This window comes from Salminus brasiliensis, chromosome 5 (genome assembly GCF_030463535.1).
Source record: "Salminus brasiliensis chromosome 5, fSalBra1.hap2, whole genome shotgun sequence".
NCBI classification, from domain to species: domain Eukaryota; kingdom Metazoa; phylum Chordata; class Actinopteri; order Characiformes; family Bryconidae; genus Salminus; species Salminus brasiliensis.
Genome location: NC_132882.1, coordinates 31,466,375 through 31,494,112, shown reverse-complemented (window position 1 = coordinate 31,494,112; position 27,738 = coordinate 31,466,375). Strand labels below are relative to the sequence as shown.

Here is a 27,738-nt window from a genome sequence, read left to right as displayed (position 1 = left end):
AAACTTCTCCAAACAAAGCAATTAGCAAGTCCTGAAGTGAAGAGTTATTTAACAGCTCTGCAAGGCCAGGCTCCCACATGTCTCCTAAGGAACAGCCTGCAGAGACAGTGGAGGTGGTTGTGGATGGAGATGCCTTACGCAAGCTTTACATAAGGCGCCTTTCAGCTGAGGAATTTTCATCGAATTTATTTAAAAAAATAAATAAATAATAAAAAGAGAGAGAGAGAGACAATAAAAACGCTGCAGGCTTCTAAAAATACCTGCTCTCATCAGTTCAGCTCATCATCATTATCTGTTATCAGGCTGCTGTCATCAGGACATGATACAGCCTTATTCAAATGCTCTGCTCGAAATGTGTGTGAACTGCTGTCTTTGGGAAAAACGCTTGGTATTTCTTTTTCTAGCCCATAGTTTGTCCAGTGAGACGATAATACACACTGCCAGGTAGAGTTGTTGTATCTCTAAAATACAGTAACTTTACAGGGGGAAATGTTTTTAACCCTTTGCACCCTTGATTGTATCCTAATGCAGTAACTGCTGTGAACCATTGGTATTAGTATTGGTTACCACTGAGTCCCACTGGGTTCTGTTTTAGGGCCTATGAAACTGATGTTAATTATTGCAGTAAGCAAATGAGACTGTAGCTCATATACTGATGAAAGCCATCCTCTTACCCTTCGTTGTTTTTATCCTAATGCAGTAACTGCTGGGAATTGTTCGGTAACCATTTGGTTTTGCATATCTTGTGAAGTCCTACTGGGTTCTATTTCAGGGCCTATGAAACTGATGTAAATTATGGCAGTAATATGGTTATGAAAGTGAAGAAGTGTGGGCTTACTGGGGATCCGGTGATTGGGCACCGATCAGAAGCAAACATTGAAAGCTTTGTTACAGCTTTTATTTAATATAAAAGCTAATATTTAAAAAAAACACTAAAAGAAGCTTTAAAAGAAATCACAAATCATGCAGAAATAATTATGGATTACAGAGAAGCTAAAGGATATTTTAATAAACAAAAATAATAATAATAATATAATAATAATTAATTAAAAAATTCTACAGGAAAGCGCAGTTAGCACTGTTATAATAGCAGCAGAGTTTGACCAGGGCTCACTTATAAAAGAGATAAAATAGATTTTTAAACTCAGTGTGACTAACCTGGTTAAATAGAGGTAAACAAACAAACAAGCAAATGACTTAAATAACACTAAAAATTCCTAACCGTGTAGACTTGCGCAAAACAATGTGTTTGGGTGGAGTTGAAGTGGCTGGAACGCAAAGGCAGTATATGGCTGCAAATATCAGTTTAGTGTAGTGGCTTAATTTTTTACACTGTAATATAATATTTGCTAGCATTTAGGTGCGTTCATAAGCTCTTGGCACACTGCTTTTGTTTTGTCATTTTAAAAGTTTCCAAACAGCAGCTCTCCCCAGCATTTTGCCTTCCTTTACATGACGTTGTGAGTGAGCATGGCGGAGCTCAGATGGTGTGCAAGGAAAAAGGGATACATTACAGTACACAAAATGTGGTGACAAAGTGTATTGTTTGGATTGAATTAAAGAGTTATTAAATTAAAGACTTATTAAAGGAAAAAAAAACAAATACCTGTAAGCCGAAATTAAGATACAAATCCTACCCAATGAACGAATATCTATTTAACAGTAGTTTAGAAAAGAAAGGTGCTTTTCAGAACAAGGTAAGACACTACAATGAGCATTTTTCAGATGTTTAGAAGTGCCGGTGGTGTACGTGTTATGATGTGTGACGTGTACTGTGTACTGTACTATATGTGCTACAGTAGAGCGTATTGACTTATTAGCACTCCTCTCTCTCCTTTGCAGATACCCTCTCTGTGTCCAGTAATGATGGTGGGCTGTCGGGCAGTGCCACTCTGCAGCCTGGGCATCTGCAGGGTTCTCCAGGGGCCAAGCGACCGGGCAACACTCTGCGCAAATGGCTGACCAGTCCAGTAAGGAGGCTCAGCAGCGGCAAGGCAGACGGCCACGTGAAGAAGTTGGCACATAAGCACAAGAAGAGCCGCGACGTGCGTAAGAACGCAGATGGCGGCTCGCAGAAAGATTCTGACGACAGCGCGGCCACGCCCCAGGACGAGACCTTGGAGGAGGTAAGGGTTTATTATTGTGAAAGGCTGTCTGAACGACCCAAACATGTTAATGTGGATCTCTGTTAGCTTAGAGCTAACGCTACCAAAGTCTTATAGGGGACGCTACCAGAAAATAGGTCTATCGTGGGGGTGGGTTTTTTCTCGCTATGATATTTAGGGCCTGAGTTAAAGTCCTAGCTCTAAAACACTGCTGTCTCTAGACTGAAAAGAAAATCCAGCATAACCAAAGCAGAGCTGTAAAACAGACCAGTTCTAGAGAACTGTTAAGTAACAGTCTTGACTTATTACTGTTTACAGATCCAAACTTTACACACCACCAGCCAAAGAAGGAATGGCAAAAGTAGTGCTCGAGGAAGCAAAAGCATGAGAATCAGACGTAGCTGTGCTAGGCTAAGAGCTAACCATAGCCTTGCAGCATTCCAGATGACCACACACTACAGCCAGGGTATAAGCACTATCCTGAAAGATGCTTTTGGTACCATGCTAAGAACTCCAGATCATCTTTGGCCTCGCTTGAAAAAAACGGCCAATCAGAGCAGAGCTCATGAAATTATTCATAAGCCCCCCAAAAAACCCTGTTTCATTCTAAGGCCAAAACAATGCATAGTAAATACGCATGTAAAACTGCATCTGAACATCAAAGAACGATTAGTTTCATAGCTATTAGTTCCAAACCATGCCAGTATAATGATGATAGACCTCAGAATGATGATAGAACAGAGGCATGTGCACAATTTTTTTGGGGAAAAAGGACATTGCAATATTTTTTTCTGCAGTAAAAAATGCCATAATAAAAAATACACGAATGTTCACCAGATTTCAGTACAACTCACCTCAAGTCAGTGACCCAATACAGTGTACCCAAGACAGGAAGTGGAATAAATAATATTGGACAGATTTAGTTTATAATCTTCCAGATATATCATGGAAAATAAAAACAATAAGAAGCATCAAAGAAGCATTTTGAGATTGATTATTTCATTTTTTTAATTCATTATTTTATTTAAATACATTATTTAAAATATATTTATTAGTTTTGATAATAAACTGGTATATAAAAACAGCAGCAAAACAAAACATTTTAGAGCAAAAAGTAAATTGTAAAAAAAAATAATAATAATTATGATATATATTCAAGAGTTTGAAACAATCAGTTACACCCTACAATGAAATTCTTAATTTTGAGTTCCTTCAAATCTTCGAATCTTTTAAATATCAATATACAAAGAGAAACAGGAAAAAAGAGAGAAACAGGAAAGTATAATTTAAAAATGTGTATATATAACATACACTGAAGTAAAGCTAAGTAAAAAAAAAGGACTAAGTATACATATCTAGTGGGCTCATATTAATGGGTGCAACTGGCTAAACCCTGACATGCACCCATTAATATGAGCCCACTAGATATATATATATATATATATATATATATATGAACGGTGAGCTTTTCACATTTCTGCCTATAGATTTACTGTAATGAAAATGTATTTGGACATAGAAATACATGTTAAATGGTCTTGAAGTTAATATTTACAATAATAATTTAAGCATTTACTTCATAAATAAAAACATGTAAAAGGTTCGGACTGGTCTACTCAGTAGTATTGACTTGGCAAGTTCGACTCACAAGTCATTTTGCAATTGAAACAGCAACGTGGTGCCCTGTCCATTCTGGAATATTTGGTCCTGATGCATCCTGGATAACACGCATAAAACAAGAACACATCTGGCCATTTGGACTGAACTTGGCCAGATGTGAAATTTTGAATGGAGCAGTACTTGAGACTACTTGAGCAGTACTTGAGTACTCAAACGCAGATTGAGAATCGGGACGTATAACCCATCAGTAAGAGTAGAGGCTTAAGCCCCCCCACACAATGGATTGGTATGATAGGATCCGTGGTTGAAGCCGTCTCCTTCAAATGTTTGCTGTTGGCACATATATACTGATCAAGCTCATTTGACCTACTCATAGAACAGAATATTCTGCTTTTCAGTGGGGAAATATAAAATAAATACAGTTATTATTAATGATGATCAACACGCAACAATGTAATTAAATGCAGAGAATTGTACATCAGGAGTTGTCCTGACTTTGTACTTTCTTTTCCTAAGTGATGTTGAGCTGCTAGTGCCACACTGTGTTTGTAGATCATTGTTCGCACAGCCTGATTGCTGTTTATAACACATGCCTTCCAGTGCACCGCAGTAGTAAGTATGGTGTGGCCACACTGCTGTTTCTATATTCGTACTTGTCAACGTGGCCCAGCTGCTCTATTATTTGTTGTGTACGGTAACAGTGCCTGTCCCGCTGTTAGTCACTTTACACCAGCTGTTTCTCGGAGGCTGCGTCACCTTTCAGGAATCAAGGCTTTGTGTCATGGGACAGGAACAGAAATAGGCTGACCTGGCTATAAATCAGGTCCAGGGAATGCTGGCCTCATCATTGAGCTAGCTTTAGAGTCTCTCTGAGGAGTTAGATGTTGAATGGCACTCTTTTGCACTCTTTGGAAATCAGGTGTGTTTGTCATTTAACGTACAGTATTCTAAACCCCTCAATAAGCATGTGGACCGCCGGTGGGCCAGAAGTGTTATTGCAAACTTCTATGACCAGAGAATAGCCCCACCAGTTCCTACAGAAGTCCCTGTAGGTACTGTATAATACACCTTCGTGTGTAATAAGCCTTTTAAGTTTTAAGGAACTCTAGTTTTCTAGGAACCGTGGTCATTCTATTCAATATTAAACCAAAGTGGCGATTCACCAAAGGTGTTGTAGCTAACTACACTTAGGCTTACACTTTAGCTTATGCTTACTATGTGGACTACAGGTTAAAGCAGTGAGCTGGGCACCAAAAGGTCACTGGTTCAATCCGCTGGAGCGAGGAACGTGTATTTTCTTCTGCCTCAGCATTCGTAGCTGAGATGCCCTTGACTAAGTCACCTAACCCCCAACTGCTTCCCGGGTGCTGGGGTGGCTGCCCACTGTTCTGAGTGTGTCGTACCTCCCAGAAAGCTCCCAAAAAGGATTTGGATCAGTGTCGCAAATTCATGCATAGTTATCTGTCTGTAAATGAAATCTGTTCTCTCACTGGACCCAAATTCACATCGCAGCATAATGCATTTGTTTTATATGACTATACAGCATAAAAAATAAAATGATATGATGCAGTACATTCAGTTATTAAATGACTATAAATAAATTAGTAGTGTTGCAAACTTGCCTTCTTGTGTTTCCCCTAGGATTTTCAAAGTTAGCAGTTCAATAGAATTGAACCCATCCCTGGCAGTGAGCACACTCGCTCACACTGGTGATTAGGGGCAGTGAACACACTCTCGGATTGGTGGGCATCCACCTCAGAATCCAGGGAGTAACTGAGGGATAGGTGCCTTGCTAAATTGCTTGATGCAGATGTGCAAATGCACACACAAACAAAGCCTGTCTAGTGCCTGTAGAGAAGTATTGCCAATAGAATAGAATGCTGCCTAAAGCCAGGCGTGAGCTAGAGGGGTATAAGGCCCCCCAGCACTGAGCTGTGGAGTAGTGGAACTGTGTTCTCTGGAATGATGGTTGATGCTCCATCCAATACTTTTGGGATGAGTTTGTGATTTGGGTGATCCTCTACATCCTGACTTCATTGACGCTCTTGCCAGTGAATGTAATCCAATTCTCACAGCAGCGCTCAAAAATGTAGTAGAAAGTCTAGACAGTCTAGATACTGAGAGCAGGATAAACTCTTCTTTAATACCTTTGATTTCATAAGAAAGGCTAAATAAGCAGGTGTCCCAATCCAATTTTGTCCATATAGTGTAGACCTCCAGTCTGCCTGGAGCAATCAGGTGGTATTTGGTGGTATTAATGTGGTGGTTTCGAGCTGTGCTGCTAAAGAACTGCCTCTGCTGGTCATTCGGATCCCACAGTACTGCTTGTGGGTTTGTTTGTTTGTTTGTCTGTTTGTTTTTAAGTGACCCAAATTGTACATTCATTTGGGTCATTCATGGAATCCATCTAACAGTTACCTAAACTGAGTCCTCCCCTCTAGACCTGTTATATTTGTAATGTGAAATCATATGTATTTTTAATTTTATCATCATCCTGCAGCTTTCAGTGTTGAACCACAATTTTAGCTTATAAACAGAAGTTTAGTTTTGAGTTCTGAGGGGTTTAGGGCTCCTGTGGATCCATTAAGAAGTGAAAGATATACATTTCTTAGATCATGCCTGAACACCAGGAGAAAAATAGTCATTGGTAATATTGAGCTCTGAATTCAGAAGAGTCTGTAAATCAGATATGTTCAACTGACAGTGGTCCAAAAGGTGTTGCAGATGCAGTGCTGGGGGATAGAATGCAAAGGAAAGGAAAAGGGTGTTCAGTGGATTTAGGGTGCAGTTACTGGGAAATGCTAGTATCTCATTGTCCCATTTCTGAATATGAGTCCAATCAAATCCTCACAGCAATGCTCCTAAATCTAATGAAAAGCTAATGACAAGACAGTAGAGACAGTTACTCCAACAAAAGCAGGATAAATCCATTTTAATACCCTTGATTTCAGAAGAAACAATGAATGAACAGGTGTCCCAATACTGTTGTCCATTTTTTGTACGTTTTAAGTTGTATTAAGGTGTATATTACCACAATACTGACAGCCCTTAAAAGAACGTACTGAGTGGATTAATCCAGCATGTGTTGGAGGAAATAATTAGCCTAATTGGTCAGGATGAACTCACACCTTTCTCTCTCTCTTTCTCTCTCTCTCTCTCTCTCTCTCTCTCTCTCTTTCTGCAGAGAATGAGAAATGAAGGACTGAGCAGTGGAACGCTCTCCAAGTCGTCCTCCTCAGGCATGCAGAGCTGTGGGGAGGAGGAAGGAGAGGAGGGGGCCGACTCTGTTCCCCTGCCGCCCCCTATGGCCATCCAGCAGCACAGTCTGCTCCATCAGGACTCCCAGGAGGACAAGGTAAAGCTCCGCCCAGCGGCTACATCTGGCCTTTTGCACCAGCGAGACTTTGTCAGTGACCTGTGAGCTAGAACCACAACTACAGAGCCATGCAAGATTGTAGGCATTGGTAAATCTGGACCGTTGTTGTTTGGGTTGTTTCATGGATGAGTTACTAGATAATCCTTAATAATAATAGTAATAATAATAGTTTTCTTTAATTAACACCCTCACAGTGCTTAACGTAGGGCTGCCCAATACATTGTTTGTTAATAGTTATTGTGATATTTGCCTTTGCGATATTGAAATCTCAGAAGGCTGCAGTTTTTAATATGTAAAGTGAGCATCCTGAAATTTACAGACACGCATTGTCAAGCCACACACATACACACTTGAACAGCAGAGATGAGCCACAGCCCAAGGAAGCACGCGCTTCGCCTGCATTCATACAAAATCCTTCCTGCAAGGTTGTGCGGAGGTGTTGCAGCGTGATTATTTGCGCTTTGGAACGCAACCGCTGTGAAACCATCTGAAAATGAAGTTTTATTGCACTGAATCACAGCTTTGTTCCCGCTAACGCTGCTTTTTCTCTCTTTTCTGCATGCTTGTTGAGCCAAAGTGGCCGACTTTCAGTGGTGTGTTTTAACAGCAACCAACACATCCTGGCAATTTCTGCCACACTATTGATTGACCTGTAGGACGTTACATATTTCGGGTAATAGGGCAGGGTTCAGAAGGCTATACAACTTTATCATATACTATATATTGCAAGGCATATCACACTAGTATGGCCTATTGCAATCACAGTATGCAGCAGTATAATTGCAGTTTGCCCTATTTTAAAATGCTCAGTGGTTTATTTTTACCAGTCTTGATCTAATACACTTGTCTCGTTTTTCTCTCGTTTGTAATCGTTGTTTTACTCTCCAGCACTATGTTGATTTTTGTTCTGCATCTGTTTTGTCCCAGTTCCCATATCTGTCCATGTAGCCACCCCCACACAAGCCATTTCTCTTCCTCCTCCCCTTCTTTATAATTTCATTTCCGATTACCCTCTTCCTTATTGTTTTCCTTCTTCCTTCTCCACCGGTTGAATACTCCATCGGCCCTTCACCCATCAGTCTTTGAATTATCAGACCTGGTCCCTCAAACCAAAACAGGCCGTATTAGAGAAATGTGTATGTGTGTATGTGTGTGTGGATATACAAAGAAGCTCCAGACACCCTCCCCTTGCCTTCGCCCGGACTGTCGTGTTCCCCTTTTAATGGAGTATTGCAGAGTATGTACCATCACATGCAGCAAGCGGTCATGTGTGCTACACTTACTCTTACTCGTAGCCAAAATGAATCCAAAAGAACCTTTTCCAAATCAAGCCTTGCCCACCACCCTGTAAATGGCCCCCTATTAGCTGGTGAGTCCACAGGCCACGCCCGTACCTTATTCAGACTGGTGGAATGTGGGGTGAAAGAACTGCAATGGTGAGATTTTCTTCCACAGCACTACAAGTTGTGTAGTTATGGATTCCCCATGGAAGCTAATTTGATTCTTAGGCCTGAAACATGCTTCACGCAAGGACGGGAACACAGGCGCATTACAAGCTACGCACCTGAGTGATTTAACCGCCACAGTAACACAACAATGCATGTGAATGCAGGTTTGTAAAGCAGGACCGTGCTTTTGCAGAGCGCTGGCCAGGCCTTGGCATTTGCGTACTTGCGTTGAGTATGTTTCTGACCTTACTCACTATATACAACAAAATAAATATATATATAAATACACACACACACACACACATCACACACATGCTCAGTATCCTAGCCTAGTGCCTGAGTAAATACAGTGGAAGAAGAATCAAATGCAGTGTGTTCAGCTCCGTGTATAGGCCTGAGAAGTTTTGAGCTGCATGTATGTCTCCCTGCAGGCCTCCTCCCGTATCTCTGGACGCCCCAGCAGTTCTGAGACGCCCAGTGCAGCCGAGTTGGTCAGCGCCATCGAGGAACTGGTCAAGAGCAAGATGGTACGAATGCACATGAGAGTTGCTATTATGTTGTTCATGTCCAAAGATAAAGGTATGTTTTTAATAACAACTTGGTCTTGGGATTGTTTTCTCTTTCTTTTCATCATGGTATCAAATATGATTCTATTCTACCAAATATTTCTACATATATTAGTTAAATAAAATGAGACTATAGTTCTAATGTTAACTCTTCTCTATCCCCATATGTCTATCTTCCTCTCTCTCTCTCTCTCTCTCTCTCTCTCTTCCTCTCCTTCTCAGAGTCTCGAGGACCGGCCTAGTTCTCTCTCGGTTGATCGGGCAGACAGTAGTAGCCCCTCCTGTAATCCCTCCGATAACTCCCTCCTCTCCTCCTCCTCACCCGTGGATGAACTGGAAGAGCGCAAAACGGTCTTCCTTAAGAAACGCCAGTAAGCAGCTCCATCACTCATTCACCCTACGCTTAAGACCACCAATGGTTCATCTAGTTAAAGAGAAGTTAAGAAGCCTTGGCAATTTCATAAGCAGTGAATGAATATGAACCCACCTTATGCACAGAGTTGTGTTTGTGTATTAAATATTTTGCGGTCCAGTGGACTAAGGCCACTGCCACTGTGATCCAGCTTGGCATCAGCAGCCAGAGTCACAGAGAGCACAATTGGCCTTGCTCTCTCTAAGGGTGGGTTGATGGCACTTCCTCCCCACATCACTCCTAGTGTGATGTTGGTTAGCACTACTGAGCATTACTGAAGTATCACTGAAATCTATGCATGTGTTACTAGCCTGTGTGATGCCGTTTGTTTAATCTGTTCCTCAATTTCTTTTCAGCTACGTGCTTCTGGAGCTGGTGGAGACCGAGAGAGACTACGTTAGAGACTTGGGTTCGGTAGTGGAGGTAAGAATAGTCACACCAGGGATTAGGCTTGGACGTCATCTTTTCAAATAGCTTCTGCGTGCAGTTCTGAATGAGCAAACGCTGATGACACTGGAGATGTATAGGAAGCAGTGTGTAGGCTGAGTGAGTCAGACTGTAGGTCAGCGTCGGGTTGTGCATATTTTTACAGTAAGCTGTTCATTTGTTCAGTTCAGTCAGATGACTCGCACTTTTATGGTCTCACGGACGTGTTCGTACGTCAGGGACGCGAAGGGCTGCAGCGGCGTTGTGCTGGAATGTGGAAATAATGTGGAGGCTTGGAACAGGAAGTGAACTGGCGAGCGGGGGGCAGTCCCACCTCCTCAGCGTTGTCCGCCTGTGTGATCACATGTTTGGTGTCCGTGTCACTGTCTCCATGGTAACCACGTCTTTGTCGTCCTGCTCTCACAGGGCTACATGAGCCGGATGAAGGAGGAGGGGGTTCCAGACGACATGAAGGGCAAAGACAAGATAGTGTTCGGAAACATCCACCAGATCTACGACTGGCACAAAGAGTAGGTGGCCTTGCAAACCAAGCCTTATGTGGTTTGGTCTGAAATATAAGCAGAAACCGGTGCTTAACATAGACTCACCTTTTGTTTCTCTGGAAACATCCGCTCACAGCTCCTACAGCTCCGTTGATGCATCATTCATCATTGGTCAGTTCTGACCACAGGGCCTCTGTTCATAGTAATGGTTTTGCTGCTGGTTTTACATACGTCCGTGTGTAGCTAGGTTGAGAGTGTGTCCACCACCCATAAATAACCAGATATGTGCAGCTTTGTGGGCAAAACTGACCACACGTTCCTTATCTGCCCAATATAGGGGTTTCCAATAAAGTGGACAGTGAGTGTCCTGTTTTTGACCTGTAGTGTTTCTAATGTTCATTTTCTTACAGCTTCTTCTTGAGTGAACTGGAGAAGTGCTTGGAGGATCCTGATAGGCTGGCACCTCTGTTCATCAAACAAGTAAGCAGTGGTTGATGGGAGGCTTTTACACTAGAGGTTTTTGGGATTTAATGACACTGTGTCGCGAGATGGTGAATGCTCATGCCTTCATGTTATTCATCTAATATACGTACGTATGTGTTTCTGTGCACTTTTGTGTACCAATGATGACAAAGCATATTTTGATCTACAGGAACGGCGATTGCACATGTACATTGTGTACTGTCAGAACAAGCCCAAGTCAGAACACATTGTGTCTGAGTACATAGACACTTACTTCGAGGTAAGTTTTACATTTTTAAAGGAATATTAAATCGAGAAATCCTGACCCATGAATCTCGTAAGTCTAATGTTAATGTTAGTGTGAGCAGGCAGCATGTACCGTCAGCCACCAGCAGGGGGCCTGGCCAGCAAAGTATGAAAGCTGGTGGAGTTGGAGCAAAGAACTCCAAGCCCCAGAATCCTCAGCGGTAATCAACGCTGACCAGACCCACCTGTGTGGCACGGTATAAATACACCCAGCCAAACACACTTCCCTGTTGCACCTTTGTAGAGGGGCGAACGGTAACAGTGGGTTTAAGTTGTAGTGAAGAAAAGCTGCAGTTAAAAGAGAAAAGCATTTGAGTTGTAAACAGTGAAGAAAAGCTGCAGTTAAAAGAGAAAACAGTTCAAGTTGTAAACAGTGAAGAAAAGCTGCAGTTAAAAGAAAAGTGTTTGTTTTCCTGCACTTTTTCCATTATTGCTTATAAACAGTGTTTATTCTGCCACCTCTCATAGCTGTGGTGGTGCAGTGGAAGTACACAGGGCTCCCATTACCAGGGTTGGGAGTTCAAGCCCAACAGTCACAATCTCACCAAGCACACACCATAAAAGGGGTAGTTTCATTTAATAATAATAATAATAAAGCAAAAAGTTTAACTGCACTTGAGTCCAAACTCCACACCACACCGTAACATTTAGACTATAGATGGTATAGATGGGCTTTTCCGCGTTTTATAAATTAATACTAGGCATGTAACAGTATTTTAACACGACGTATTCTCTCTGAACCGTCACGGTAAAGGCGCCACAATCCGATGCATGCACTTGACGGATATCACACAGTGGTGCATGCCGTAAACTACCTGCTCAGAAATAATCCAGTTTGTCTGCAGTCACTGCGTATTACCCAGTCGCACACACATCCCTGTAGCTGAAAACACAGAACTAGTTCAACCCAAACCTGTGTAAATATTACAGTTGTATCGGCCTCATACACAGCAAATGTGGGAGTGTTAAAGCAACACTCTTAGTGTTAAATTACTCAGTGTTAATTTACCATTAAGGGCTCTTTCTTACACCCTGCACAAGGCGAGTCGCGATGTTCATTGCTATCTTACACCCCGCCAACAGTCTATTTTCACGCCTTCCGCCGTTTCGCGTAGAATATATCTACGTAGTCAGACATTCGTTGCTATCTTGGCAGTGAATTGTCAACATAGGCACGTGCAGCCCAACGTGTGCAAACCCCCGCTTTGCACCATTGAAACAGCAATCTGCCGAAGTCAGACCACACCTGGCTCTTAAAGGGAATGGCAAGTGACACACTGATTGGCACGTTACACCCAAAACACACCCCGTATTAATTAATTAAGAGACTTAGTACATGCCTTTTGCGCGTTTCGAGCCGTGCAAGGCGTACTTTTCACTTTGTTACGATAACAAAGACATACTGACATGCTCCTAAATCAAGCTGTGACTTCTGGGTACCATTGCACCCCTCATTAAAAAGCATTATGGTAACTAATATTGACTTAATATCTCTAATAAAGCTATTGAGACCTGGTCTTCTTCATAACCCTGCTGATTAGCTTCAACACATTATCAAGGACACGCATTACACTTATTACCTTACAAAGCACACACACAGTGATTAGGACCTCTTATTGATTGTACTTGTACAACATTGTCCAGCACTCTTTGGCTATTTATAAATAATGCAAACATGTTTTGAAGTTTTGTTTTTTTTTTTTAATCCCACAGTACATTCTATCTAAAAGCTTCACTGGTATTGTAACTCCCAATAAAAGAAAAATGTAGTGGTGACACCAAACAGTGTGAAATTATAAGTCCCTTACAAATAAAACAGACCTCATGTGCGTCACGCTCACTGGTTACTCCTAGCTTTCTGGGTGATGTATTTTTATTCAAGTTAAGCTGTGGTTTCTCTCCTCCTTTTTTCACGCCTTCTGTCAGGACTTGAAGCAGCGTTTGGGTCACAGGCTGCAGATCACAGACCTCTTGATCAAGCCAGTGCAGAGGATCATGAAGTACCAGCTTCTACTGAAGGTAACTGTCAAACAGGGACATTTCAGCTGCTTGGATGAATCCTGAAGGATACTTAAACTAAACCAACTAAACAAGCTGACTGGTGGTCTCACAATGATCAAGGCTGTAATTAGAACCAATCACATTCAAGAGAAAGGGGATCAGGTGGTCATTATGAGTTCTGTTCTCTAGCCAGCCAGCACATAACACACTGTACAAACTTTTTTACATTAAAAACTGACCTTTCTATAGGTTTGCTGCCAGTTCACACTCTCATGTGAACTGTCATACTTCTCCTATTCAACAACAGCTGTGAGGCACTATATGTGATGTGGGTGTATATACAGTGCTTATAAAGTATTTACCCCCTTGGATGTTTTCCCCTTTTAACTCCATTCATTCCTCTATGCAAAACTGCTTTTGCTCTGTCAGGTTGCACAGGGATTGGGTGTGAACAGCCCTCAAATTCTCTATTGGGTTAAGGTATGGGCTTTGATTCGGACACGCCAGAACATTCACCCCATTGTCTATGTATCTTTTGCCGTAAACTTTGAGGCGTGATTCTCTTGCAGACTAAAATCCTCCAGGAGTTTCTTGTCTGTTGCTTATAAAAGCAATAAAAGGGTGTCTAAGGAGGTGATAGGTCTAAGGTTTTTAAACTATATATATATATTTACCACCTGCTTCTTCAGTTGTATATGATGTGTGACCATGGTGTAGGCCGGAATTGAAAACACAGGTGTGATAGCCTGCTGTTTCAAGTGAAAGTCATGCACTAGATATGTACACATAATAGACTGCCTGACCTCCCCGCCTGATCAGATGAAACCTGAAATGTCTTAACCGTTAGCAGATGAAGTTTCAGTTTTCTGTTCTTTTTCTGCTTTAGGACTTCCTGAAGTTTTCCAGAAAGGCTGCAGTTGATACAACAGAGTTAGAGGTGATGATGGATGCCTTGTTCTCATTTTTGACCCATGATGGTCTTGCTGTGTTGCTCTTTTGCTCAGGTATATATTTATATATCTATATATACAGTCATGTCTCATGTGTATTATTTGTTGTGTTTTACAGAAAGCTGTGGAGGTCATGTGTGTCGTCCCCAAACGGTGCAATGACATGATGAACGTAGGCCGTCTCCAGGGCTTTGATGTGAGTCCCTCTAGCCAGAGTGTAGAGACTGGATGGAGGATGGTTGATTCCATCCTTTTAGTTTGTGTAAATCTGTACATTGATATTACATTTGGGTGCATTGGAGGTCGGATTGTTATTAAGGTTTTGTGGTTATGTTAGACCCAGTCTACCTCGCAACACAGCTCCTTAGTTCACACACATTAATGAGAACAGACATTCTGACAAATTGACTGTACAAATTGTGTTGTTTTTACTCATTTAAACAGAAGCCCTTAAAGCTAGTCTTTCTGATTATGAAAAACATGCACTAACCCTCTGGAGTCTACGAACACACCAGCATGTTAAATGTCAGTGTTTCTCAATGTGTCTATTCATATCTTTGTGATCAAACAGCACAGAAATACGGTTCGGGCATTGATTGAATCCGCAGAGTCCGCCCTTTCCAGTGCATCTTATTGCTAGATCGTAATTACGATGCTGTGAAGATGGGTCGAGCTACTCGTCTCTGACTCTCGCTGTGCATAAATGGTGGATTTGCCACCAGACTTGTGTCTGCCATCTGCCTCTCATCTGTAATTGGTGGATTTGTGCATTCGTCTATGGCTTTGTTTGAAATTGACTCTCAGGTCTTCTGCCTCTCCTATTTTAATTTAATCATCTAACTATTTTCTTCGTACATTCCACTACCTTATTGGTGAACCCATTTTAAGCACCAAATCAGTTCGTTCATATGAGCGCAGGGATGTTTTCACAAGAAATATGAAGAATATCTAAAATCTGACTTCAATTTCTCATGTTTAGGGTCAGAGTATCTCTTCATACAGTGCTCCGAGTCATTATAAAGAGAGCTGAGATTGTTTTAAACATTTTTATAATAAACAATGCAGATATTATTTTATTTACATTAATTAATTTATTATTTATTTATTTATATTATTTAAGTACCTTTAAAGCCTATTTAAGATGATTTCCACCTTGTTCTGAAACTGCATTCTTTGTGGTGTTCAGGGGAAAATCGTAGCTCAGGGCAGACTCCTCCTCCAGGACACCTTCATGGTGTCGGACCAGGACGGTGGCCTGCTCTCCCGCATGAAGGAGCGGCGTGTCTTCCTCTTCGAACAGATAGTCATCTTCAGCGAGCCTCTGGACAAGAAGAAAGGATTCTCCATGCCAGGCTTCCTGTTCAAGAACAGCATTAAGGTGCATTATTACTTGCCACTAGCTCACAAATCCCTCACCGAAAGGCCATTTGTGTAGATGGATCAGTTATTTTGCTCTGCACTCATTTCTGTTTCATTAAATTATATATTATTTTATTGCTTTATTTAGGTGCATTTCTTTAAATGTGCCAGTTTAGTCCCCATGCAGGTACAAGAGGACAAAAGCACTAACGAACAATCATGAAATTATATAAAACATAAATGATAATACTGCAGTATGAGACAGCACCAAAGTTACATAGTGCAGTAGCAGTCAAGCTAAACCCAGAGTGGCAATGATGGAGACACCTTTATCCATAGTCAGTGGAGCATCAACATGCTTTTAAAGCTGTTATTTTAAAGTAGGAAGGCTATGTAATGTTGCTATAACACAAAAAGACAAAAGAAGAATTAGAAGTAAAGTCACCTGAAGTATAAGACAAAAAAAATCTATACAAGAAAATATAATAGCCTAATAGTATATAAAAAATATATAAGGCTGTCAGTCAAGGGAGGAAATGCTATATTTTGATATGTACCTTAAGGTCTTTGGTCTCATGCCTGTGACTGTAGCACACCACTCGAGGCTATAATTGCAGTTAACCCACAGTTCACCTCTTATCTAAGTTTCACCTCTTATTAGTTTGTCCTCTTCTGGTTTTGACTGGTTAAACTGTAGGATCATTTTTAATATTAATTTTGTGGTTTTCTATCTCTGTCTCTCTCTCTCTTTCTTTCTCTTTTGTAGGTCAGCTGGTTGGGACTGGAGGACAGTTCAGACAGTGACCCCTGTAAGTTCACTCTGACCTCGAGGTCATCCACAGGAGGGGCTGAGCGCTACATCCTCCACTCTTCCAGCCCAGCGCTCTGCCAGACCTGGGTCCACCAGATCAGCAGTATTCTTGAGAACCAGAGGAACTTCCTCAACGGTAAAAGGCTACTCTCTTCACTTCATTCGGTTGATACCAGCAGTGACTTTAGGTCCAGAAACTAAAAATCCTCAAGTATTGGTAACTCAGGCTATGTTCAGTCTGATTGGTCGTGCACAGCATTGGTTTCAGGTTTGCTTAATAAGGGTATTTTCATATTTTTGTATTTGAAAAACTGTGCCTAGATAAATGTCATGTTTCTCTCACTCTTTCTTCCTTCCTGCACTTTCTCAATGTGCCACACTCTAGTTGTCTGTCTGCCTCTTTCACAACGTTATAGTCTTCAGCTGAAAGTCTGGTAGCTTGTATTTTTTTTAGTGTAGCCAGGGACAGAAAGGGGCTCTTTCACTGACTGATCACAAAGACTGATCACAAACTGTACTTTCTGCATGATGAATAGGGGATTTTTTAAACAGAAAAACACATGTGTTGATCCAAATGGTTGAAATTAAACCATTTATAAATTTATAAAAGTGTGATGTCATTGGATTTTTTTTCAATCATGTAACCAAAACAAAAGTTAACAGTTAATAAAAGAGCCTGAAATTAGCTTTATAAACTAGAATTAAATGGATGCAACTGACAAAAGAAGCTGTGACTGTCTGTGCACCTGGTCATCTAAGACTTATTATAGATTAGGTGGATCTAAATAGCTTTACTGTATAGAAGGCTAATCTGTGTGTTATTGCAAAGGTTTTAATGTCTTCATTCTTATTCTCATGTGAAAAATAAAATGATGAAGGTGAGCAAGCAAAAAAGGCAGTAAAAATGTGTGTTGACCCTTTTTAAAAAATACTAAATAAAGATTTTAATAAAGTGTTTGGTTTGCCATCACTCAGAAATGTGGTATCTGCAAAAAGGAAATTGTACAGGTGAAGGAAAACATGTATCTTCTTAACATTCAGTGGAAGTCAGTGTAAAAAGATTTTATTCATTTTGGAGCATTTCGATTGGTCCATTCATCAAGAAATCTAGAGATATTTAGAGAGCATCTCAAAGATTTTTAAAAAGCTCAAAACTTGGCCAAAATATTGATGTATATTTGTGGTATTCCCAGGTGAATAACAGCCCATGTTCTTAACACCGATCCTTTGATTGACTTTCTCAGCACTAACATCACCCATCGAGTACCAGCGGAACCACGTAGGGGCAAGTGGTTCGGGCGGCCCCAGCAGCAGCGGCCTCCCCGGCGGCAGCAGTGGCCTCCCCGGGGGCAGCAGCAGCTCCAGCTCGTCTTCACGCTCTCGCAGTTCCCGAATCCCACAGCCTTCCTCCCGCCTCCCCCAGCCAGTGCAGCACCATCACCCCCATGGCTCGGACAGCCGCACCTCAGGTACGTGCCCCCTGGCTGAGGCCCAGGTCCAGCCTGGATCTTCCATCCCGAAAGCAGCGGTGGCCCCCATGTCCCCAGTACCCTCCATGCCCCTAGCCCTCCCCAGGCCTCGAGCAAGCCTCCCTTCGCCTCTGCTGTCTCCTATAAGCCCCCAGAGCGCTACACCCTTCACCCCTGGCAGCCCTGCAACAAAAGGTCCAGCCCCCTTCTGGGCCTCTGTCCCGGCCTCACCCCCTTGCCGCCCCCCCGGGACCTACACGGAGCGAGACGACCCCCTGCCGAGCCGCAGCTCCAGCCAGAGGCGCAGGCTCTCGAGCCACAGCAAGGAGGCAGACCGCATCAGCACCTGCTCCTCTGCCAGCGAGCAGTCTCTTCACTCCACACACAGCAACGGGGTAAGGCCTCGTCTCGGCCCCTGGCTTTAGACGGGCCTAGTCCTGCTCCTCCGCTCTTCCAGCTTTCTACTAACAAGATGGGACCAACAAGAAGACCATCTTCGGCTCCTGCGGACATTAACCAGCCTTGGCCTGTGAATGCTCCACTACTGCTTACCTACTAACTCTGACTGGCGGTAACTTCACTACTGCAATCAGACAAATCCATAGACCTGTGCTCCTTCTACTATCTTTTGCCTTGCTCTCACTCACACCTCTGCCCTAAAAGAGTCTTACCAGCTGGGGTTAGACGCAAGCAAACTAACTGAGACCCATACTAACACTTCTCACTCAGTGGTGTCCCAGTCTGTTCACTCCTTCTGTGGCTCAAATCTGAAGGACAGGCAATGGCTACTGCAAAGGCTACTGTAGAGGGGCTTCCTGGCTCTACTGACTTTACCTCGCTTTGCATTCCAGAAAGCCTTCTCTCTCTGCCTCTCACACTCACTCTCTTAATTAAAACAAATGGTTACTGGAATAAATTGTAATTGCATGCAGTTGTGTTTTAACTGTTAACCTCTAATACTTGAGCAGAGACTGAAATCATGATTCCATGTGTGTGTGTGTGTGTGTGTGTGTGTGTGTGTTGCTTTCTCAGAGTGAAAGCAGCAGCAGTAGCAGTGTATCCACCATGCTGGTGACCCAGGACTACGTGGCTGTGAAAGAGGATGAGATCAGTGTGTATCAGGGCGAGGTGGTGCAGATTTTGGCCTCCAACCAGCAGAACATGTTCCTGGTGTTCCGGGCAGGTACCGAGCAGGGCCCCGCCGCCGAGGGCTGGATCCCCGGCTTCGTGCTGGGACACACCTCCGCTAGTGCCCCTGACTACTCCGACACAACCCTCAAGTAAGGATCCCTCCACTCATAGTTCCCCACAAGCTTCTGTGTGTCAAAAGTTTGGACACTCATGTTGGCCGAAGGATTTCCAGTCAGAAATCCGTCAAATAGCTATTTCGAGGCATTCTGCCAATAAACGTTTTAACAGAACAGTGTCAGTGACTGTGCTTCACTGAAGTTCTAAAGGAATGTATACTTTAAATGTATACTCCTAAATGTTTTCAGCCTGACTACATCAATCGATTTCACTGCATTCGTGTGAAGGAAGCCACCCTTCTATCATCTTTCTCTTTAGTTAAAGCCCAGGCACAGAATTTTCTGAAAAGGAAGTGGTTTGAGGGGTGTTGCTCTCCTTCACAGCTGTCAATGTGCAAATAACCACTCAGTTTTAGAAATTTCCATTTACTAAAATAGATTATAAAACCTTACCATGGTCAAAAAAAGAAAAAAAAAGACATGACATAAATGCAATCTTCAAGAGTTTATGATCATTTAAACTACTATTAATATAAAACTTTAGCTTTAGACAAGTTTCGTTTCTAAGCAGAACTTTATATTATACACATAGACGTGATAAGTGACTACATATATGTATGTGTGTATAGAAATTGTCGCTGTCCAATGACATTTCCTTGGTGACTTGTTCTTTACTTTGAATGGAAGTTAAATATGAAAATATGAAGTCTGTTGGTCCATTCATTTAGAATTATTCACACAGTGTACCGAGCAGCTACAGGGTTCGAACTAAAATGGACAAAAATGATGACACATGCTTTTCACTGGACAGCAGCGATAAATTCTGCAATTATCTGCAATTATATAATTATATTATGTTTTTTAGCAGGTTATGTACTTTAGGATTTGAAATCTTTTCTGGATATTAATTTCATTCTAATTTGATAATGATTTGGTTAACACATCTAACATTTCTTGATTTTGCAATGATCTGAAAGCCATGGAAATGCACAGCAATAGGATGAGATCGCTTTAGACATTTCTCTGAAACTACATGTAACTGAACTGAGTGTAATATTAAAAAACATTGATGTCCACTTTCAGACATTTTTGACTTTATTGTCTTCTCTGCAGGAAGTCGTCCTCATGGCACACGGCGCTCCGCATCCGCCGCAAGTCAGAAAAGAGAGAGAAAGAAGGCAGGAAAGATTCCAGGCAGGAGAACGGTCTCCGCAGGTCCAGAGAAGTGCCGGCCAACAAGGTTTCTGTAAAGGTACCCCGCAGCCCTTTCCACGCTGGTGCTTGTGAACAGTTCTAGATTTCACTGCGCTGCTCTTCAGAAATGACAGTGTTTCACAAACAGGCCCACTCAATCTCTTCCCCTTCTCTTTCAGCTTCTAAATCCAAACTACATCTATGATGGTAGGTCTGACGTTTGCTCTTGCGTTCTTAGAAACCTTCTGTGAAAGCTGAGCTGTTTTTGACAGAGGAAGATGTAAAGTGAAAAACTTTAAGTTCTCACTCTCATTCCTGGCAGTTACCCCAGAGTTCCTGGTGCCCCTGAGTGACGTGATGTGTGAGAGTGGTGAGGGTGTGTCCCTCCGCTGCAAGATCTGCAGTCAGCCCAAAGCCTCGGTCTCCTGGAGAGGACCAGACCAGGCCAGTCTGACTGAGGGAGGGCGATACACGCTCTTTCACAGGTAGAACCGCACACTCAAAGTCAGACATTTGATGCACTTGCATCCTTGGACCTCTAGATGTCTCTGTTGCTCTGTCTCGAACACCGGAGCTCTGTTTTTGTTATCAGTTCCATCTTAGATTTGTGTGAAACCGTAACCTTTCTCCACTGTAACCTTTACAAACATTCCAGTGGAAATGTGCCAAAATCACTGACTGATTCATTTCTAGTTCACACTTGTTCAGACAGAATCTCGTGGGTCTGGTTGTGTTCTTTGTCACCATGGTCTCGCTCTCTCTTTCTGCCAGCGATACAGGTGAGGTGACCCTGTGCATGTCAGCCGTGACTGTAGAGGACAGCGGCACCTATACCTGCATCGCCACCAACGACGTGGGCACGGTCACATCGTCTGCCTGCCTCCGAGTACAAGGTGCCTGTCTATCTGACGCCTGACATGAACTAGTTTCTAACTGTTAAACGTGTTGTCTTAGCAACAGGCTTAGCTTAGAGACAGGTTTACTACTGTGTATCTCAATGCCACTTGGAGCATAAATAACAGTGCAACCCCAAATCCCAGGTTGGGATACTGTAAATGTAAATAAATGTAAATAAAACCAGAATGCAATGATTTGCAAATCTCATAGACCTATATTTTATTCCCAACAGAGCATAGAACACACACAGTGTTCAAATTTAGACATTAAATGGTAAAATTTAGACATTTTACCATTTAATGGAAAGAAATTAACTTGTTTAGAACTTGATGGCAGCATTGCATCTCAAAAACATTGGGACAGGGCCATGTCTGCCATTGTGTAGCATCCCCTCTTCTTTAAAACAGCAGTCTGGGAAGCGATGAGACCAACTGCTGGAGTTTAGGGAGAGTAATGGTGTCCCATTCATGTCTGATGTAGGATTCTAGCTCTGCACTGCTCAACAGTGCTGGGTCTTCTTTGCCAGATGTTGTGTTTTTTCTGATGCGCCAAATGTTTTCTATTGGACTTCAGGCAGGACTCCTCTTCTGCAAAGCCATGCCGTTGGGATGTGGTTTTAGCATTGTCTTGACCTTCCCTGAAAGAGACGTTGTCTGATGGGAGCATATGTTGCTCTAAAGCCTCTGTATACTGTTCAGCATTGATAGCGCCTTTTTTAGATGTGTAAGCTGCCCACGCTAGAAGCACTAACGCAACCTCATACCATCAGATGCTGGCTTTTGATGACGCCCATGGTTTCTACCAGTTTTCCATTTTGCCGCAGTCCGTTTTTAATGGGCCAAAGATGGCGGTGTTTCTGCATTGTGTTGACATACGGCTTCTTCTCTCCATCACACAGCTTTAACTTGTATTTGTGGATTCCACAGTGAGCTGTGTTCACAGACAAGGGTTTTTGGAAGTGTTCCAGTGATTCCCAGTACAGAATCATGCCTGTTTTTAAGATTGTGCCGTCTAAGGGCACGAAGATCACTAGTACCACTTACTTTTCCAGTCTTTTGTTGCTCCTGTGCCAACTTTCCTGAGTTGTAAAGCTGCCATCAAGTTCTAAATTAGTAATATGATGTTCTTCATGAAATGGTAAAATGTCTTTCAACATCTGGTGCGTGTTCAATGCTCTGTTGGGAATAAAATATGGATCTATGAGATCCGGTTTTATTTACATGTATTTACATTTTACACAACGTCCCAACTTTTTGGGGATTGGGGTTGTAATTAAAATGCAACATTGAAACAGCCCTATTCATTACTGTGCAAAATGTAAAATAAAAAAATATACCTATAAATACAGTTTAATTGTTACACAGTAGTTTAGAAGTTAGAAAGTTTTTATTACGTTTTTATTTGTTTAATGATTTGATCAAATTATTAGAATAAAAACACTAGTATGATAAGTAGCACCAACACTCTCTTTAGCTGTTATTCAGTACCTGGTTTGATTGATCAGTGCATCATTAAGTTAAATCAGGTACTGCTGAATATGAACAGATCTGTGTGTTGGCTGAGAGGGTGGGGGGGTTACAGTTGTATTTTTTTTTCAAAACATCAGAATACATTTAAAAAGAACAAATTTGCTTAAATTTTAATTTGCTTAAATTTGCAAGACTGAAACTTCACATCCTCTCTAGAGACACACGTATGCACATTTTTATATACAGCCACTGTTTATTTGCTTAAATTCTAATGTAAATATGAATATTTTAAAAATAAATAACATTTTTATTTGTTATTATGTTAAATTCATTAGTTTCTAGTAAATGGTTTGCTTACTTTTTACTTACAAGAATGAACTCAAAAGACCATATATACAGTACTGTGCAAATGATGGACACCTGTGAAAGGTTATCTTATATAACACTAATACTAAAATAAATAATATATAAACACTATTATTAAAATAAATACTAACAACATCCATACATAAAGGAGTGATTTTACATTCCGGTGTTCATGAAATCTCCAAAGCACTCCTCATTGGAGTCTAGTATTAATTATAGTTCTCATATCAACACCTGGTTTGATAAATCAGTGCTTAACACTGGTAATGTAAAATCAGGTGAGCTGGTGATGAAATTAAATGCATTGATGGCAATTGTACATTTATTTGCATATTTATACATTTTCTCAGCACTTATCCATGTGCTGCATGCACAACCTGTGCGTGTTCACAGGTAAACGGCAGTACTGAGCCTGAGTCAGTTAAGTCTGCTTAATATTGTACTTATTCCGAAACAGGACAGGATGGAGTGAGACAAGCAGAAATCAGCCCACAGATCTACCTCTCTCATCAGCGTACGAGACCCACAGGCCACAATGCTCTAGATAGCTATTTGAAATATATTGAATCATGCAGTGGTAGAAACTGAGAAACTCTCTTAAGCCATGATAAACAACATGCAGTGTGGATGTGTTCAGACAAGTAAGCCGAAAGAATGGCAGTACGTCCATGTTTTAGAAAGGAACAGTGCAGGAAGGAAAGGTGCAGATACCCCTGCTGATTAACACTGATGTGCTCAGATGTAAAAAAAAAATGGTCCTTCTCCACACGCTTCCCAACAATCCCACAAGTTCTCAGTACTGTTTAAATGTGGTGACTGTGTTAGACATGACATCATCTAAACTTCCTCATTCCTCGTTTGATGAGTGCATCTTTCTTCTGTTGGCTAATGTTTTGTGGTACTCCACTAAAAAAGAAGTGACACTTCCAACAGAGCTAAATCTAGAGGTGCAGCCTGCCTGAAATGGCCATTTGTGATATGCAAAGGCAAAGCCTTAATCAACAAAATCATTTCCTGTTGTTGAACACAATATTTACAGCCCTGTTATCGTGTTATTTTTACAGGTACCTGCAGCGACGGGATCTTGTGGAAGGAGAACTTTGAGTCTCTTTACTCAGAAGTTATGGAACTCGGGAGGTGAGCTCACTCCTCATTCGTTCATTCATTCTTTGCTAGGATGGGAAAAGGCACTGAGGTCCGTGATGCTGATGGTTTGTTTGCCTGCGCTCCAGAGGCAGGTTTGCCGTGGCCAAGTGGTGTGAGCAGAGGGGGACCAGGCGCTCAGTGGCGGCCAAGCTGGTCAATAAGAAGCTGATGCGTCGCGAGCAGGTGGTCCGGGAGCTGAACGTTCTGCAGTGCCTGCAGCACCCGCACCTAGTGGGCCTGCTGGACACCTTCGAAACCCCCACCAGCTATGTCCTCGTGCTGGAGATGTAAGCAGCCACACAGTGAACCCGCTATACAGTACATTAACCTCATATTTCCTGCCCCAAAAGACGTCCTGACAGTTTGACAGAGGTTTTTTCATGATTCTGGTGCAGGGCTGACCAGGGTCGTCTCCTGGACTACATCGTGAGCTGGGGGAACCTGACTGAGGAGAAGGTGGCTCTCTACCTGCGGGATATCTTAGAAGCTTTGCACTACCTGCATACCTGCAGGATAGCTCACCTTGATCTGAAGGTACAAACCTGTGTACTGACTCGTATCACCACAACTGTGTATGTAATATTTGATAGAATATAGAATGACAGAATCCACTGTTTAGCAAATTAGCCTTAGGACTTATTCATCATGATATAATGGATTACCAGTGGCACAGTGTGACTATAGAGCTTTTGATACCTAACCTGTTCTTTTCTTGTCTGGTGTTGTCTGCCAGCCTGAGAACGTGGTGGTGGAGCAGACGTCCACCCAGCCTGTGGTCAAGATCACCGACTTTGGCGATGCTGCCCATCTCTCTGGCTCCCCTTATGTCCACCGCCTGGTGGGCAGCCCAGAGTTCTCAGCTCCGGAACTGGTTTTAGGTGAGCCAGCCTCGTTGGCCTCGGACCTGTGGAGCCTGGGCGTGTTGGCGTACGTCATGCTGAGTGGCGCGTCGCCCTTCCTGGACGAGAGCGCCGAGGAGACGTGCCTCAACATCTGCCGGCTGGACTTTAGCTTCCCTGAGGACTATTTCCACGGCGTAAGCGGTTCGGCACGCGACTTTGTGCGCTCCCTGCTGAGGGCCGAGGCGTCCAGGCGGCCGTCTGCGCAGGCCTGCCTGCAGGGGGAGCCGTGGCTGCGGCCGCACGCGGCTTCCGGAGAAGCGCGCTTGGACACAGCACGACTTGTGGCCTTTATAGAGCGACGGAAACACCAGAACGACCTGCGGCCCATGGACAGCCTGGGGGCCTTCGTGCGAAGCCGGCTCCTCGGGCAGGCCTGAGGGATAAGGGAAGAGACGGAACTTCGCCAGGAAATTCGGAGCTAGTCGGCAATCTTGGCACTAGGCAGAGAATCTCACCCTCTCTCGACGATCTGAAACAAAGCTCCAGAGAACGGATCCTAGTGGAAAACGGAAACAGCCGGAATCTCATCCTCTTTTTGCAACCATCTTACTACGTAGTAATGTGGTACTGGGTTCGTATACTGCTGCTGCTGCTGCTGATAAAACTCTTAACAACCCCAACCCCCACCCCCATCCAAACCCATAGCATTCTTAAAAAAAAAAGAAATCATGAAAAATCAAATTGTATCAGCCTCATTTATCATATCCTCTTTGTATGAAAAATGCACACAAGCACAAAAAAAGACTTTTTTGAGAGTTTTCTTCTACGAGCCAGAAAGGGCAAGCCTTTTGTTTAGACAGTATTTGAATCAGGTTGCTGCAGTACTGTATAGCTGTATTCAGGAACGATTGCATTTTGTACAAAAACCATGTATAGAAGCACAGCGAAAAGGAGATATCTTTAACTTTGGAGTTTTGGAGGGAAAAAAATGAATATTTAAGGTTAGAGGGAAAACAAAAATATGTGTTAATGGTTATATGTTGACTTTAGGTCTAATCATCTCTGAATCATCATAGCTGTGAACTTCGTTTTCGTCTTTCGTGAGTTTGCGTTATGGGATTGTAAACAGCATAAACTGAGTTGTCGGAAATCCCGGAAGCTTCGGGTCCTCTCCGACGAGAGGAGAAAAAGCACTACGCTCTTGGTTTAGTTCTGTTCGTAGCTCCATCTGTCGGCCTTACGTTGTAAATAATCTCTACCCGCCTTCTTTTATGTCCAATCGCGGCTGACTCGGTGCGCTCTGGCTGTCAACCGAGCGACGTTTTGCCGTGTTTTCGTTGGAACCTTTCTATGTGCAATGTTGGGGCTTTTTGCGGCTGTTTATGATAACCTGCTGATGTTCTGTATGTGTTACTGGCCACTCCTGCTCAGTTGCCCTGTGTTCAGTATTATTTTGTGAAAAGCCTAAGCTCAGTCGGTGAAAATCGTTTGTATCTCTATGTCTGCACTTCTTCTTCTTTCTTTATTTTTCTCTCGAATGTTCCGATTTTTTCCGTTATCAAACCAAAGTTAACCTTTTATGTACCTAAACGTGGTTTCTTCCTCTTCAGTGGTTCTGATTCAACTATGATGAGTTCTGAACGAGTGGGCGTTTACATTTACTGACCTTCTCTTTATTTATTGTATCTGGTGTTATTTTTTTGTGCGTGCCGATAATTGAAGTAGTGCTATGTCTTGAAATAGTTCTGATTCTTATTTTAATATCCGCTCACAATAGAAGACATAAAAAAAACTGTACGTTTGCATGAACAATGTCTGTAGGTAACTCTCACTGCTACGAAGTTGGTTTACTTGAATTAGCGAGGTGCAGACGCGGCGAGGCCACTTCCTTGATTTCTTTACACGATGACCGATGCGTTTAAGATGCAAGAGCAGAATCTTAACGTACATGTTGTTAACCGTGGGTGGGTGGGTGTAGGCGCGAGTAGTCACTATTTTGTTGTTCTAATTTATTTCTTCATCATGTATAGCTGTACAGACTCAGTGAATGACTACAGAAACCTGGACGTAGCCTCATCATCTTTTATACATGCAGTTAAAATGTCATTTGAATGTTTCTGATTCGATCTTGCGTTTTCAGTGTATATTTCTTTGTACAGAAACCATACATGTTTGCACATTGTGTGCTGTACATATTTTTATTTTGCTCCCCCTCCGTTATTTTTGAGATTAAACATATAAAACATTTTATTGGTAATTCTGGCCTCTGCTGTTTTTCTTTACGTTTTTTTAAGAGGAGATGGTTTCGCATTAAGTTTGGTTTAAGTTTTGCAGAATCGCAGTTTTTACAGGGAGGAACAATCTTAAATGCAGGTCGGTTCTAGTGGATTTTAAATTCTCAAATTTTCAAAATTGTTTACCAAAATGTCATTAAATATCTTGTTGCTGTCACGCAAATACCTTGTATATCTATTTTTTATCCATTTGTATGACCTTTTTTCATTTTTTGACCTAATTAGCGGTTTGTTTGTTTGTTTGTTTGTTTGTTTTGCATTGCAAAATATACCTGATAAATAGACCAAGTTAAGATCAGTGTAAAGTTGCAGTTGTGTAAGTACACGGTTTTGCGTCACAGTGACATGTACTATATAATTAAAGCACTTTCTTTGAATAGCCCATTATACCTGCTTTGATGATGCTCCCGTTAGCCAAGAAATGACACATACTTAATAATAATATGTTTATACTTTTATTGAATCTAAA

The 27,738-nt window shown here is 42.2% G+C and overlaps 1 protein-coding gene across 7 annotated transcripts in view; it reads left to right on the top strand.

Annotated features, from left to right (window-relative positions):
- triob (trio Rho guanine nucleotide exchange factor b) overlaps positions 1-27,232 on the top strand; it is a 169,382-nt gene extending 142,150 nt beyond the window's left edge. For 6 of the 7 annotated variants that reach the window (XM_072680194.1, XM_072680197.1, XM_072680196.1 and 3 more), the window contains 23 exons: positions 1,843-2,126; positions 6,910-7,080; positions 8,981-9,076; positions 9,338-9,486; positions 9,884-9,950; positions 10,380-10,483; positions 10,867-10,936; positions 11,109-11,198; positions 13,151-13,243; positions 14,112-14,162; positions 14,294-14,371; positions 15,362-15,553; positions 16,301-16,481; positions 17,590-18,209; positions 18,847-19,094; positions 20,175-20,313; positions 20,435-20,462; positions 20,578-20,740; positions 21,027-21,148; positions 24,052-24,124; positions 24,220-24,420; positions 24,529-24,667; positions 24,867-27,232. In XM_072680194.1, coding sequence (XP_072536295.1) covers positions 1,843-2,126; positions 6,910-7,080; positions 8,981-9,076; positions 9,338-9,486; positions 9,884-9,950; positions 10,380-10,483; positions 10,867-10,936; positions 11,109-11,198; positions 13,151-13,243; positions 14,112-14,162; positions 14,294-14,371; positions 15,362-15,553; positions 16,301-16,481; positions 17,590-18,209; positions 18,847-19,094; positions 20,175-20,313; positions 20,435-20,462; positions 20,578-20,740; positions 21,027-21,148; positions 24,052-24,124; positions 24,220-24,420; positions 24,529-24,667; positions 24,867-25,412 — 3,905 coding nt within the window. In that variant the 3' untranslated portion in view covers positions 25,413-27,232. Of the gene's footprint in view, positions 1-1,842; positions 2,127-6,909; positions 7,081-8,980; positions 9,077-9,337; positions 9,487-9,883; positions 9,951-10,379; positions 10,484-10,866; positions 10,937-11,108; positions 11,199-13,150; positions 13,244-14,111; positions 14,163-14,293; positions 14,372-15,361; positions 15,554-16,300; positions 16,482-17,589; positions 18,210-18,846; positions 19,095-20,174; positions 20,314-20,434; positions 20,463-20,577; positions 20,741-21,026; positions 21,149-24,051; positions 24,125-24,219; positions 24,421-24,528; positions 24,668-24,866 lie in introns of those variants that run through there. The other variant, XM_072680200.1, reaches the window with a different exon arrangement.
- Positions 27,233-27,738: the final 506 nt, after the last annotated feature.